This window comes from Charadrius vociferus, unplaced genomic scaffold (assembly GCF_000708025.1).
Source record: "Charadrius vociferus isolate BGI_N301 unplaced genomic scaffold, ASM70802v2 scaffold298, whole genome shotgun sequence".
Lineage (NCBI taxonomy): Eukaryota > Metazoa > Chordata > Aves > Charadriiformes > Charadriidae > Charadrius > Charadrius vociferus.
The window spans coordinates 3,658,735-3,673,992 of record NW_009649936.1 but is presented as its reverse complement, the minus strand read 5'-3'; the positions used below and the strand labels follow the sequence as shown (position 1 = coordinate 3,673,992).

Here is a 15,258-nt window from a genome sequence, read left to right as displayed (position 1 = left end):
ATGTGAGGAAGTTATGATGCAAGAGTCACTCTTTAAGTTAGCATCATGTATATTTATTGCCTTTAAAGAAGTGTCCTCCAGTGCATTCCAGTGATGTTTAAACTCATAGGGAGCAAAAATAAACTCAACGGGTTGTTTGATGTTTATTATCTTTTTAATGGGAAGACAAATTTTAAAGTAGAAGAAAAATACATGCTTTTGCATTTCCCTCCTCAATCCATATAATGATGGATTATATGTTAAAACTCAGGTCTAACAAAAGAACTACCTGTCTCACAAATATACAAAACCTGCTTTCATCTGTAAAGAGCTGAATGGTTTCTCTTGCTTACAGATGACAAGACATTCCAGTGTGAGATGTGTTTCAGATTCTTTTCTACAAACAGTAATCTTTCAAAACACAAGAAAAAGCATGGGGATAAGAAGTTTGCATGTGAAATCTGCAATAAGATGTTCTACCGGAAGGATGTCATGCTAGACCATCAAAGACGACACTTGGAAGGTAAGTATAGTGCAGATGAACCTAATTATTACTCTTGAAACAGCAATAGAGATGGGAAGGTTAAGGAAATGATTGCACAGTAGATTCTTCTGGATGGTAGCTGTCATTTTTTTGTCAGTTACCTGATGTTTCAGCAAAATGTGACATTTATTAAAAATAATATTAACGGATCCTGGAGGGGAGTTGTCTAATTCTATGAAAAACTTTTTAGGAGAACCTACCTTTTTTTTCAGCCTCACATGATTTGATCCAGTGCTATTAACAGTCATGTGAAAGTTGCTTTTGTTATTACGCAGTAGTTTAGATGTCTCATTTTCTAGCTGATTCTAATTATATTTTTTTCTTTCTTTGAATTCTATTCTTTCTTTTTTAAAAAGAAAAGTGTGGTAACTTGAAAATTTGAAGGCAGAGAATTAACTTACAATGTACGACTGAAAGTGACGACTTTTCAAAACCTAGAGAATTTATGAAGATGAGATTGTAAGAATTTGCTGTTCAAAATCTCAAACATCTAAGGATGTTATAGGTACTCAGAGACTCGGGAAAACCTTGGGTGATGGTAGATTGCCAAAATATGTATTACAATGCCTCTAGCAATATATATGATAAGATGAGAGGTGATTTTAAAAAAAGCAGACAGATTATCTAATTTGGTGCTTTGGGGTAGCCAACCGTCACTGACTGCTCTTGTGATTCAGACCTTTGTGTCATGAACTAGAGGACAGCTAGAGGACAAGGAGTTGAATGGCAATGGCAAGGCTTCTTGTGTTTAGCTTTCACAGAACAGCAGCCCTCTTCCATCCTGAAAGTAGCTGAGAAAGAGGTCTGAAATCCTCACTGAGCAGTAAAGATGACACTGGATAGTTCCCTCTCTTCTTAGGACTGTGAGGGGGAATTTCTGGGCCAGATATCTGACTGAAGTGCCAAGGCACACTAGATCTGCCTGTTTCTTGGTGTTGACAAGAAATGTCTGCTTTCAGACACTTTACAATTGGTGTAATAACCAATAAGCCAAAATACATCATTTTGGCAGACTGCTTTTATATTCTTAAGATGCCATTTTAATTTAGAAATTATCCTTTTGTTAGCAATTAAATTCTGCATTGAGGCTCTTCCCAGTGTTTCACTCTTCTTTACAGTATTCACCTGAAAGGGCATGCAGATTGGAGTGGAAAACCATGGTTTATTTTTTTGTTTTGTTTTTTGATGGGAACTATTCTGTTAAGGGGTGAGGCGTGTGAAAAGAGAAGACTTTGAGCACAGCACAGAAAACATGGTTCGCTACAAGAAGGAGCCTTCGGGATGCCCCGTGTGTGGGAAGGTAGGCGTCTTTGCCAGCGTGTGCCATGTGAAGCTCTGCATTGTAGCTCCAAGGATGCTGCAGGGGTACGGTGCACCTCAACCCAGCACCTCCAAACTAGTTACTATGGCATAACAAATTACCACACGTGTATTAAACCACAATAACAGCCTACCTGAATAGGCATACAGCCTGCTAAAAGGTTGAGGTAAATGCACTGAGGTACCTGCCAAGTCAGATTAGCTCACAACTCGGACAGGCACACAGTCAGTTACCAGCAAGCCCTGTTGCCCAGCTGAGACATTACTTTTTAAGCTGCGTTAGCTCCATTGTATATCCAAGCCCACTGTGGCCAGGGATAGTGGGTGCTGTTAGGACAAAGATAAGAACAAAACTGAAGTTGAGACTAGACTTTTATTCATGAGATGTAGCACAATGTAGAGTGCAAGATGGCCACAGTGTCTGTCAGTGCAATCTCATGGCTTATGTTATTTAGAGTGAAGTTTTTCTGCTGGAATGTAAACAGCTGGAGTTGACTGTGTGCATTTGGAGTCATTTTCTATTAGAAATAAAAGTGAATTCATGGTGTAGTCATGGCACTGTTGCATTTGGGTGTTTAACACTCATGATCTTAAGTAGTTATCACAGGTACAAAGACTGTGGGTTTAACTAGGGATTTTATAAATGTTTAATGATTCATGGCGCAAGATGTACTCAAGTAACTCTTAAGTTGGTGTGTAGACCTTTGGTTTTGATCCCTTGGATATGTTACGTATCAATGAAGGTAGATTTTGTGGATATGTCTTTTCACATATGTTCATGATTCAAAAGACACTGTCTAAATATTTCTAAATCTACCCTATGTAATTTTGCTGCAGCTTTTTTGGATGTCCATCTCTGATGAGCAGCCAATTTCAGTCAGTTCCTTGGAACTGTACTCCTGCATTTTGCTGTGCTAGCAGTTTCTGGGGTAGCCTGCTGGCTGGGTAACAGGAGCCCCTACATGTTTCTGCCAGAATGAATAAAACAGGACAGTAAATATGTTCTGTGCTATCCACTGGATAATTTGCAAAGAACTGTAGCCCTGCTGGGCATGATACAAAATTGCTTCCTTCCTTCTTTTCTTTTAGGTATTTTCATGTAGGAGCAATATGAACAAACACCTTTTAACACACGGAGACAAGAAATACACTTGTGAAATCTGTGGACGTAAATTTTTCAGGGTGGATGTGTTGAGAGATCATATTCATGTCCATTTTAAGGTATTGTGTTAATAATTTATTAGAAAAGGCATTTTACTTAGCAGACAAATCAATATATCAATATATATGTTGAGACTCTTATGGCCACTGGCAACACAACTGTGATTATGTACCCTGTACAGTGATGTTTCTACAGCAGCTTAGCATGAATTGTGCTCTGATTTACCCATGGCTCTATTCTACATCTGCATTGCTACAGAGTATGTGTATATTTGAAATTATTTCAGCTGCCACTGCAGAACACTGTTCTGAACGCTATGGAAAAAACACCTCTCTGACCTCGGATGAATCGCAGAGGAGGTTGCTCAGTTTAAAGCAGGGAGAACGACTTAACAGGAAGGCTGCAGATGGATGTATTGTTCCTGTTGTAATTTGGTTGGGCTAGGGGGTTACTGTCATCCCCTCTCTTTGTGGGGAAAAAAAACAAATGAGAACTAATTGTTCCTGCCCTCTCCATGCTGGTGATTGCGATTCTCTTGTATATGCCAGTGTAATTGCCTGTGTATTGAGTGCCTTACCTGGTTTTATCAGAATGTTCCAAATCACAAAAAAAACCCCGATTAATAGTGCTTAATCAGACCCAGGTTATTTTGACGTAACTAGGCTAACACTGAATTGTAAGGAATTGAATTGAAAGGGAATTGTATCACTCAATGGTGCTCATAAAGATGTTTTTATGGATGTAATACTGTACCGGTTGAGTCTCTGTTTACATTGAGGTTCCTTTTATACACAAAAATTTGAGTATTACTTGTTGGATAAACAGTTGTTCCTTGTTCAGTTATGGACAGAGGAACTTTGTTTACCTGAATTGAACGAAATAATGTTACAGCAATTATTAATGCAAGGCGGACTGCTTGGCAACAAAAACAGACTAGGTGTTGCCTTTTGAAGTACAAGTTTAATCTATTAAAACAGAGTATTCTTTCTCATCCTACACAGGACATAGCACTAATGGATGATCACCAAAGAGAAGAGTTCATTGGAAAAATTGGAATCTCATCAGAGGAAAACGATGACAACTCTGATGAAAGTGCAGATTCTGAGCCTCACAAGTATAGCTGCAAAAGGTGCCAGGTAGCTTTAAATTCTTTCAAATTAACTTGTTTTGGGATGGGTGGAGGAAGTGGGGATGTCTATAAATCATCCAGAATTTTAAATAACATTCAGGGTTCACAAAGAGAAGGCCAGTCCACAGGTCTGCTGTCTTCTGCCGTGCTTGTTACCTCTAATCTACAAAGTGATGCTATTCCCTAAGTCTTCAGGTGGTGTTCTGTAAGGTGAATGCTAAACAGTTAAAAAGAGAAATACACATACATATGCTTACCTGTGTGCAAGGAGGCAAGCAAGCCAAACTGGAGGAAGAAACAATGAAGGAATATTCGAATCTTACACTACCTTTTAATGATGTGCATATTAAAATTGTTGAAGCACTTCTGAATTATACAGTCCACAAATTGATTAATTTTGATGAGGTCAAACGGTCCTCTAGTGGATATCCAGCTTGGAGGATTTCAAGACTGCTGCTTATGTTCAGTATGACTGCTTATTCTTGGCCTACTCTATTACTAAGAGGATTGCATTAGAAGTACTGCTGGAACATACTTTGCTCAGTTTTCAGCTGAGAAAGGAAGACTTCTTAAACCTCTTACTGCATGTTTTTTGCCATTTTGTAAAGAAGTAATGGGGAAGAATGGGGTCCATATGGCCCGTTTGGATTCTGTGCCCTTACTGGGTGAGCACACTGTGCTGGGGCAGGTGTCATGCAAAAGTAATAAAAACAGCAAAACTGATCAAACTGATATAGGGACAGGGGAATTTTGGTAGTTAAGCCACTGACTTGGCCCCTGAAAATCACAGCTTATTTCATAGTCTACACTTAATGTGGTGAAAGTGCTTAGCTTATCTTAATTTTAAAGACATGGCGATAATACTAATGCAGTTTTCTGTTCTTATCTGTGAACTGGTTTTAAGTCCAAACTGATTTTAAGCTTATGTCAGCAAGCATAAGAAGGTGTGGTATCACAGCAGTTAATGACGTGTTTGCTTTCAATGTGGTAATTTTAACGCCTGACAGTTAATGGGTACATAAGCTATATAAAATTGTATGCTTCCAAATGAGGGCAATTGTGCCATTCAAATTAGAAAGCTCTTTTTGGAAGCTGGGTTTTTTTGGTGCTTTTGAAGGTGTTTGTGAAATAAACGGTTGTGTAAGGCAGCAGCTGTGGAAAATGAGTGTTACCTGTGATGAGATGTGGAGGCTTTTTGGCTGAAAATATCTGTTCACGCATTCCTAGGGGAGAACAACATACAAATAAGTCTTAGTCAAATATTTCTTCTGAGCTCTTAAGGATCTCTCTGTTTAGTTTTTTCTCATCCCAAAGTACATCTTCACCAAGCTGTGCAGTGCTGTCAGAAATACCCTGACTAGTTAAAAAATTGGAGCAAAAGTTCATGTTGTTATGTCACTTTGCCCTGATATGCTGGAGCATATATGCATACACAGGGATACTCAGCCCAGTGAGCTAAGTAGTGGTGCAGCTGTCTATCGTAGTTGTAGCACTTCCAGGAGCTGAGCTAGAATCACTGCCCTGCAATGCTTAGAAATACCAACTCTTCTGGAGCTAGTGCCAAAGCTTACTACGCAGACTAGAGCTTACCATACCCATAGAGCCCAAAAGACAATTTTTTCCATCTGTGGCATCCTTGCTTTGACAGATAGTGGAGGTTAGATGTGGTTTTCTTCAAAGCTGTTCCTCAGTGCACAAATAATTGGAGGTCCTGTAGTTGTGCAGTGTGAGAAGCAGAGATAGCATCTCAAGCTAATTTTCCAAATGAGTTAACTGATGTCCTGTAGCAATGTGCTTGTAATAGCCAAAGAGGTTCAGGTGTAAATCCAGCTTTCACAGATATTTCATCTAGGGATACACAGCCTATTTATGTCTACTTGCTCTGACTCTAGATCCTGGTAATGTGTTACTAGATTCTTGCTGTTCCCAAGGACTTTTTTCCCCTTTCATTCGCTATTGGCTCATTCCACAGTTGACTTTCGGCAGAGGGAAGGAGTACCTGAAGCATATAATGGACGTACACAAGGAGAAGGGCTATGGCTGTAGCATTTGTAATCGACGTTTTGCGTTGAAGGCAACGTACCATGCACACATGGTCATTCATCGGGAGAACCTGCCTGATCCTAATGTGCAGAAGTAAGATGACATGTTGGACTGATAAGAGGAGCTATTTTTTTGAAGTAACAGTGGCTCTGCCACCTGATGCTTTTAGAGAATTGGGCTGTACTAAAATATCTGAAACTGTATAATGAGTGTTAAAATGTTTATTAAAAGCTTGAAATATACATATCACTAATGATTCACTTCACACAGATGATTAGTCAACAGCCTCCCAGTTTGGGCATTGTAAAGTATAAATCTGGGATTTTGGTAAATATTTTCTAAAAACTGATTTGAGCAATGCCAGACTGCTGCAAGCTTGCAGTGAACTTAGGGGTTTCTTAAGGCTCATTTTAAAAATGCATTTATGTTTCAAGGAACTTTTTATAAAAATAAGTATTGCCAAATGAGATACAGCTGCTGACAGAGATGCCCAAAAACCATCTCTGTCTCAAGAAAACAAGGACAGGTTTTGGTCTCTTTGGTTTCAGGTACATCCATCCATGTGAAATCTGTGGAAGAATTTTTAACAGTATAGGAAATCTGGAAAGACATAAGCTTATACATACAGGTAAAAATGTTGTGTTTCTTTATTACATCAATATTAAAAAGAAATTTCTATTGCCAGTCCTTATTTTTTTCAGGAGGAAATAAGTTAGAGGTTTTTACTGTAAGTTACAATAAGTGTTATATTCATGCTTTTAGGGTAGACATGTTTTCTATAAGCAAATAGTATTAATGAAGATACTTGGTCTAGGCACACAATCCAGATTCCTAGTTAATATGATGCCGGATTCACCTGCTAAAAATCCTAATTCTGTATTCTGTTCTTCCCCAGATTCTTATCCATGCCACCTCTCACCCATTACACAGGCTGAAAACTGCTATTGCAAAATCATTTTTAACAGCTCATTATTATTTCATGCTATTCAGTATTTTCCTGCCTCAGGCTTTATCCTTTTTTTTTTCAGATCTCACACAAAAACCCATCTTTTCTCTCTCTCCAAAGTCTTCTAATTTAGTTTGGGCTACAATATGCATGAAAGATGTGGTTGACAACACAGGTGGACTGTTGCCCTCTAATTCACCAGTTTAGTCAGTTTTTAGGAGATGCACATTTTTCATTAACATTTTTTTTGTTTATGTTGTCTTTTAAATTTATTTTTAAGGTGTAAAAAGTCATGCTTGTGAGCAATGTGGCAAATCATTTGCTAGAAAAGACATGTTAAAAGAACATATGCGAGTCCATGATAATATCCGAGAATACTTGTGTGCAGAATGTGGCAAAGGTATGTCTAATGCCTTGTTTTCCATTAATTGTGATACTGAATAGCAGGTGAATATCTGAATTAAAACTACTTCCATTCTTAGAATATTGGGAAGGTCCTCAGAGTGCTGTAAATCCTGCATTTTTGAGAGGTAGAAACGCTATTAATCAGGAACCTTACAGTTACATAAACTGCCCCTAATTTTATACAATCCAGTTTCATGGCCTGTAAGACAAAACTGATTTTAATAAAATTTGCTTTTTGTCGGATTGAGGAGTGCTTGCCTGACCGAGTTCCAGTGCATTTGCAGCACAAAAGTGAATGCAAGTTAATTTTTTTCATTTTAGGCTGTTTTCAGACTTAAGAAATAGAGCAATTTCTCTCTCTAAGAGCCTTAAGAGTCAAAGTTGCTTTGAGTTTTTGAATTGTTTGCATTATAACTTGAACAAATCTAAACTGGTATTTTAGTGGAAGGCAGTAAGTCTGACATCTCTAATGACATTTTGTCTTTGCTTGTTCCTGCTGTTTTGCTTCTACCTTGGTGGTTACTCAGATGTTTTCCAGAGCTTTTGCCTGGGATTAAATAATAATAATAATGATAATGATAATGTGCACTGCTACCTAAACAATTAAAACTATGCAATTGTAGACACACAGCAGATATAACCTTAGAGCTCTTGGCTAACATGATCATCCTGAGTTCTCCTCTGAAGGTAGGAGCTAATGGACTAATTGTCATGCTGTACTTTTTGTCTCACAGGAATGAAGACAAAACACGCACTTCGTCACCACATGAAACTTCACAAAGGGATTAAAGAATATGAATGCAAGGAGTGTCACCGAAAATTTGCACAGAAAGTCAACATGCTGAAGCATTACAAACGACACACGGGTGAGATCTCTACAAATGTACAAAAGTTGCACTGAATCAGTTAAATGTTTCCTGAGAAAACTCTTCTCTTGAATAGTCAGAGAGTATGAGGAACACTAATTAAAAAATATACATATTCTGCTTTTTGAAAAGTGATGTTTTGTGCTCTCATCAGCCAGGACCACCTGTTACACAGTTAAGACGCATAGTTTGGTTGGTTTCATGTTTTGCTTCATTAAGAGAAGTGGTTTTGGTCTAGGGTAGGTCTAGAGTGTTGCGTTTGTTTTATGTTAGTCTTCAGGTTCTCATTTCCCAAAATAAAATTTTACCTCCCACATCAATTACTCTTGGGCATGGCTTAGATAAAAATAGCTAGTGAAACTGGGCTTCTTCTACTTGTTTGGCTGTGATTTATTTTTTTTTAGTAATATGAAACTCTGAATTGTTCCAGATACCTATTTTCACTCTGATGCTGAATGTGCTTTTCATGCAGGAATCAAAGATTTCATGTGTGAGCTCTGTGGCAAGACCTTTAGTGAGAGAAATACAATGGAGACTCATAAGTTGATTCATACAGGTAAATCCTCTGAAAAATAGTATCCAAAGACAATAGCTAAATTTTGTTCCTAGGCTTGCTTTACACTTGCCATTCCTGGACCTAGTGTTACACATGAAGTTACCAACATAAAATTGTTCCTCGTGTTGAGATGCTGACAATACAATACTCATCTTGGGGGGGCTGTAGCTAACAGCGTTTCCTTCCATCTGCCACCAGTAGGAAAACAGTGGACATGTTCAGTCTGCGATAAGAAATATGTCACTGATTACATGCTACAGAAGCATATCCAGCTCACTCATGATAAGGTCGAAGCCCAGAGCTGTCAGCTGTGTGGGACAAAGGTTTCTACCAGAGCGTCCATGAGTCGACATATGAGGCGTAAACATCCAGAGGTGAGTTAGTTTGGCAGGTAGATTGTGGGGTGGTTTGTTGTTTCAGGTTTTTTTAAGAAAGTTTATAGCCTTCAGTGACTTGAAAGGAATTACTTTTTATTTTTTCTCTTTTTTTCTGTTCTTTTGGGGCCAATTTTAGGTAGTGTCTGTTAAGCATGCACTTAACTGAATCAGCCCTTTTGTTATGTTTCAGTAGTAAGCATATCTGATTGTCAGTCTCCCTAAAAATGAAGTCGTTCTGATTATTTTAAATCACTCTTCTTTTTCTGCCTCAGCTTAAATGTATATTTATTCATGTTTTGTCTTCATCCATTAGGGAGTATAATTGATTCTTTTTCCCCATTGTGTTCTCTGTATTCAGAAGTGGTCTGAAAGAAGTGGTAAATAGAGAGGTGATGGCAGCATCTGTGATGATACAAAATTATTTTTACTATTAAAGATGAATACCGACTGCAGAGTATCTGGATTAGAGAGAGGTTTTGTCTGACCCCAGTGGGGCTTTTTCTGTGTTCTAAATTTCTGAATAGCTATTGTGTTTCTTCTCAGCATTTCTTATTTAGGTTGACTAAAGCTTGTCCATTCCCTTTGAGGCTTTTTTTTATTACTACCAAGTTACAATTCGTATTGCTTTGCCTTGAACTATCCCTTTTTTTTTTATCATCATGACTGGGAAGGATATCAACAAAAAGTTTTGTTTATTGATTTTTGGATTAAAAATGCAGCTACATCTATGCAATCCAGAGGGCAATTTGTTCTTTGATAAGCTGAGATGTATAGATTTAGCTGAAAATAATGGAGTAGGACACAGTTGATAGGTTTATAAATAGAAATGCTAATAGGGTTTTTTTCAAACACATTGTTTGTTTTGTGTAGAATTCATTACTTCCCAGTGGGCTGTGTTCTGTCTAGAATATGAAAATAAACATATTCTTCTATTGTTTTCTTTAAACTTTGCTGGTTTTTGGCGAATAAGGAAAGATGATACGCCATAAGGTTATTTTTAAAAAGCCATGGTTTTAAATCCCTTGTATTAAATTATATGTGCAAAATGCTAGATTACATTATTTTTGCTTTCTGACATGATGTATTGTTAGACTGTGGTATGCACTGCTGCAGTTCACTGGCTGATACCCCTTTGTCCACAGATTCTTTCAGTGAGGATTGATGATTTAGAACAGCTGCCAGAGACAACTACCATTGATGCCTCCTCAATTGGGATTGTTCAGGTAAATCTGCCGTTGCCGAATTCTGGTGGCAACTAGGTTCCAGGACTACTGGAGGGTGAGGTGGAGACATCACTTTTTTGGTACATAGCATAGCTGGGCATATGCCAAGGAATGTGCTTTTTTACAGTCAGCCCCAGCTTAACGTATAAAAACAGATGCAAGCTGTTGATCTGTGTTGTTACATAACATGGGTCAGGAGCTTATGGGTCAGGATTAAAGGGACGGCAGGGATAGGTGACATTACAGTAGGGGTCCGCTGCAGACCACCCAACCAGGAAGACCAAGCGGATGAGGCCCTCTATAGACAGACAGGAACAGCCTTATGTTCACAAACCCTGGTTCTTATGGGGGACTTAAGCCATCCCGATATCTGTTGGAGGGACAACACAGCAGGGCATAAGCAATACAGGAGGTTCCTGGAATGCGTTGATGATAACTTCCTTTTCCAAGTGATACAGGAACCAACAAGGAGAGTTGCTATGCTGGACCTTGTTCTTACCAAGAAGGAAGGACTGGTGGGGAATGTGAAGCTCAAGGGCAGCCTTGGCTGCGGTGACCATGAAATGGTGGAGTTCAAGATCCTTAGGGCAGCGAGAGGAGTGCAAAGTAAGCTCGCTACCCTGGACTTCAGGAGAGCAGACTTTGGCCTCTTCAGGGATCTGGTTGGCAGAGTACCATGGGATAAAGCCCTGGAGGGAAGAGGGGCCCAAGAAAGCTGGTTAATATTCAAGCACCGCCTCCTCCAAGCTCAGGAGCGATGCATCCCAACAAAGAGGAAGTCGGGGAAAAATGCCAGGAGGCCTGCATGGATGAACATGGAGGTCCTGAAGAAACTCAAACTGAAAAAGGAAGCCTACAGAGGGTGGAAGCAAGGCCAGGTAGCCTGGGAGGAATACAGAGATATTGTCTGAGCAGCCAGGGATCAGGTTAGGAAAGCTAAAGCCCTGATAGAATTAAATCTGGCCAGGGACATCAAGGGCAACAAGAAAAGCTTCTATAGGTATGTCGGTGATAAAAGGAAGACTAGGGAAAATGTGGGCCGTCTCTAGGAGGAAACGGGAGACCTGGTCACCCAGGATATGAAGAAGGTGGAGGTACTCAATGACTTTTTTTGTCTCAGTCTTCACTAGCAAGTGGTCTGGCCACACCATCCCACGTCGCAGAAGGCAAAGGTAGGGACTGGGAGAATGAGGAACTGCCCACTGTAGGAGAGGACCAGGTACAAGACCATCCGAGGAACCTGAAGGTGCACAAATCCATGGGACCTGATGAGATGCATCCACAGGTCCTGAGGGAACTGGCGGATGAAGTTGCTAAGCCACTAGCTGTCATATTGAGAAGTTATGGCAGTCCAATGAAGTTCCCACTGATTGGAAAAGGGGAAACAACCCCCATTTTTAAAAATGGAAATAAGGAAGACCCAGGGAACTACAGGTGAGTCAGTCTCACCTCTGTGCCCAGCAAGATCATGGAGCAGATCCTCCTAGAAACTCTGCTAAGGCACATGGGAAAAAAGGAGGTGATCAGTGACAGCCAACATGGCTTCACTAAGGGCAAATCATGCCTGACAAATTTGGTGGCCTTTTACGACAGCATAGCAGCATTGGTGGATAAGGGGAGAACAAAAGATGTCATCTACCTGGACTTGTACAAAGCATCTGACACTGTCCCGCATGACATCCTTGTCTTTAAATTGGAGAGAAATGGATTTGACCAATGGACCCCTCAGTGGATAAGCAATTGACTGGATGACTCGATGTCCAAGTGGCGACCAGTGGTGAATGGTGTTCTTCAGGAGTCAGTACTAGGCCCAATGCTGTTTTACATCTTTGTTGGCGACATGGACAGTGGGATTGAGTGCACCCTTAGCAAGTTTGCCAATGACTCCAAGCTATGCGGAGTGGTCAACACTCTGGAGGGAAGGAATGCCATCCAGAAGGACCTTGACAGGCTTGAGAGGTGGGCCGGTGCAAACCTCATGAAGTTCAACAAGGCCAAGTGCAAGGTCCTGCATGTGGGTCAGGGCAATCCCAAGCACAAATACAGGCTGGGTGGAGAATGGATTGAGAGCAGGCCTGAGGAGAAGGACTTGGGGGTGTTGGTTGATGAGAAGCTCAACATGATCCAGGAATGTGCACTTGCATCCCAGAAAGCCAACCGCATCCTGGGCGGCATCAAAAGAAGTGTGGCCAGCAGGTCGAGGGAGGTGATTCTCCCCCTCTACTCCACTCTCATGAGACCCCACCTGGACTACTGCATCCAGCTCTGAAGCCCCCAACATAAGAAGGACATCGACCTGTTGGAGTGGGTCCAGAGGATGGGCACAAAGATGATCAGAGGGCTGGAGCAACTCTTCTGTGAGGACAAGCTGAGAGGGTTGGGGTTGTTCAGCCTGGAGAAGAGAAGACACCAGGGAAACGTTATAGCAGCCTTCCTGTACTTAAAAGGGGCCTACAAGAAAGATGGAGGGGGACTCTTTATCAGGGAGTGTAGTGATAGGATGAGCGGGAATGGTTTTAAACTGAAAGAGGGTAGATTTAGGTTAAATATTAGGAAGAAATTCTTCACTGTGAGGGTGGTGAGACACTGGAATGGGTTCCCCAAAGAGGCTGTGGATGCCCCATCCCTGGAAACGTTCAAGGCCAGGTTGGATGGGGCTTTGGGAAACCTGGTCTGGTGGAAAGTGTCCCTGCCCATAGCAGGGGGGTTGGAACTAGATGATCTTAAAGGTCCCTATGGGTGCTGGTAAAACAGAGGTAGTTACAGGGTGAGGTCTCATTCCCTGAAATAATTTTTTTGCTAAAGTTTGTTTCTTTACTTGAGAATTGACAGTAGACCAACTTCAGATGACAGTCTTTTACTTGGAACTTCACTAAGCAAAATGACTTGATTTTTTGTTTGGAAATGTGTTGCTCCAGCCGGAATTAGCCTTGGAACAGGGAGAATTACCAGAAGGGAAACAGCATATGAAAGCTCTTAAACGTGGCCAGAAACGAAAACAAAAGTCAGGTGAGGAGGAGGAAGCTCAAGTGCCTGAGGACCCTGCCTTCAGTGAATACACAGAGAAGGAAGGTGAATTCACAGGGAGTGTTGGAGATGAGACTAATTCAGCTGTACAGAGCATCCAGCAGGTGAGCTCCAGCAGCAGGGTGATGGGTAGCAGGCATTGCTTAGAGGGATGACAATTCTTTTTTTCTTAATAGCAAACACAAAAGAGTGGTCAGACCATTTAAAGCTAATTTGATAAATTGTGGTAACACAAAGATGAATAGAGACTTTAAAAAAAAACAGAGTTGGACCAGTAACCTCCTCATGGGTTTTGGTGTGTTTTTTTTCATTTCCTTTGGTGTTGCCATCTCCTTGTTTGCCAGATACCACTATCTGGCTGACGCGGTGACTAAAAGAGTGAAAGTTAATTCAGCTTCTTTTTTGCATATGCTTTCCTTTCATTACCTTCTTATTTCTATATGTGGGAGTTGTTACATTCCAAGCTTTCTGTGTTCTCCTCTGTGTGTATGACGCCTCTTGCTGGCAGTAGCAACATGTGAGCCCATCAGCACTCAAGTGATCTTTCTTGATGCTTGGTGTTTGGTAATCAGCTGCAAGATACAAGGTTGAGGTTACCTTTCTGTTTTTCCTCAGGTGGTGGTGACCCTGGGCGACCCAAATGTCACAGCCCCTTCCAGTTCTGTTGGGCTGACAAATATCACTGTTACCCCCATTACGACGGCAGCTGGAACCCAATTCACACACCTCCAGCCAGTGGCCGTGGGCCATCTGACTGCACCTGAACGCCAGTTACAGCTGGACAACTCAATTCTCACCGTGACATTTGACACTGTCAGTGGTTCCGCCATGCTGCACAACCGCCAAAGTGACATTCAGATCCAACCGCAGCCAGAGGCAGCCAATCCTCAGTCTGTGGCCCATTTTATAAACCTGACCACCTTGGTGAACTCCATTGCTCCTCTAGGGAACCAGATAACAGAACAGCATCCTCTGACATGGAGGTCAGTGCCTCAGACTGATGTCTTGCAGCCCCAGGCACAGCCAACGCAACAGCAGTCAGGACAGCAACAGGTTCAAACAGAGCAACAACAACAGATGTATAGCTACTAATTTATACTTTCAAAAGTTTTGAAACGGACAGTACTTAGAGGCAAAAACACACAGACGTTTGGAAAATTTCTAATAGGATTGTTTGCTGGATACCAAACAGATAGGAAAATGCTTATACAATGAAATGTAAGCTAAATTTGGCATAGTACCCTGCAACACCCTAATCTTGAGATTCTCATGCTGTCTCTAGACCTTGCACCGTCTTAAAACAAAAAGAAGGAAAGAAATCTCACCATAAAATTTAGCGGCCCCTTGCACCATGTATTTTGTGCAGTAAGACTGAGATTTGACAGGAGCATCATAATATATCTTAACCAAAGCAGGGAAATCCTAAATATTATGAAACTGGTGATTTACAAAACCCTTTTCAGACATACCATGTCATTCTTTCCAGTCTGGGAATTACATATGAAGACCTTGTTCACAGTGAGGTGGAATGCAGTTGTGGTCAGCTGGTAAAGACTGAAGTGTAAAGACACAAATGGGCAAAACAATAATTGTCTTGTTTTTTATCTTCTTTAGGTCTTGTATCTAACAACATTGATAAAGTAGGTGGAGGTTGGGGCTTTGGGGTGGGGATGAGTGTGGT

The 15,258-nt window shown here is 40.8% G+C and overlaps 1 protein-coding gene across 1 annotated transcript in view; it reads left to right on the top strand.

The window, feature by feature from the left end:
- PRDM15 (PR domain containing 15) overlaps positions 1-14,867 on the top strand; it is a 34,521-nt gene extending 19,654 nt beyond the window's left edge. Inside the window, exons 11-23 of the mRNA XM_009891375.1 lie at positions 335-502; positions 1,729-1,823; positions 2,933-3,064; positions 4,007-4,141; positions 6,107-6,270; positions 6,726-6,805; positions 7,404-7,523; positions 8,263-8,394; positions 8,867-8,950; positions 9,149-9,324; positions 10,470-10,550; positions 13,469-13,681; positions 14,193-14,867. Coding sequence (XP_009889677.1) covers positions 335-502; positions 1,729-1,823; positions 2,933-3,064; positions 4,007-4,141; positions 6,107-6,270; positions 6,726-6,805; positions 7,404-7,523; positions 8,263-8,394; positions 8,867-8,950; positions 9,149-9,324; positions 10,470-10,550; positions 13,469-13,681; positions 14,193-14,669 — 2,057 coding nt within the window. The 3' untranslated portion in view covers positions 14,670-14,867. The remainder of the gene's footprint in view (positions 1-334; positions 503-1,728; positions 1,824-2,932; positions 3,065-4,006; positions 4,142-6,106; positions 6,271-6,725; positions 6,806-7,403; positions 7,524-8,262; positions 8,395-8,866; positions 8,951-9,148; positions 9,325-10,469; positions 10,551-13,468; positions 13,682-14,192) is intronic.
- The last annotated feature ends 391 nt before the right edge of the window (positions 14,868-15,258 follow it).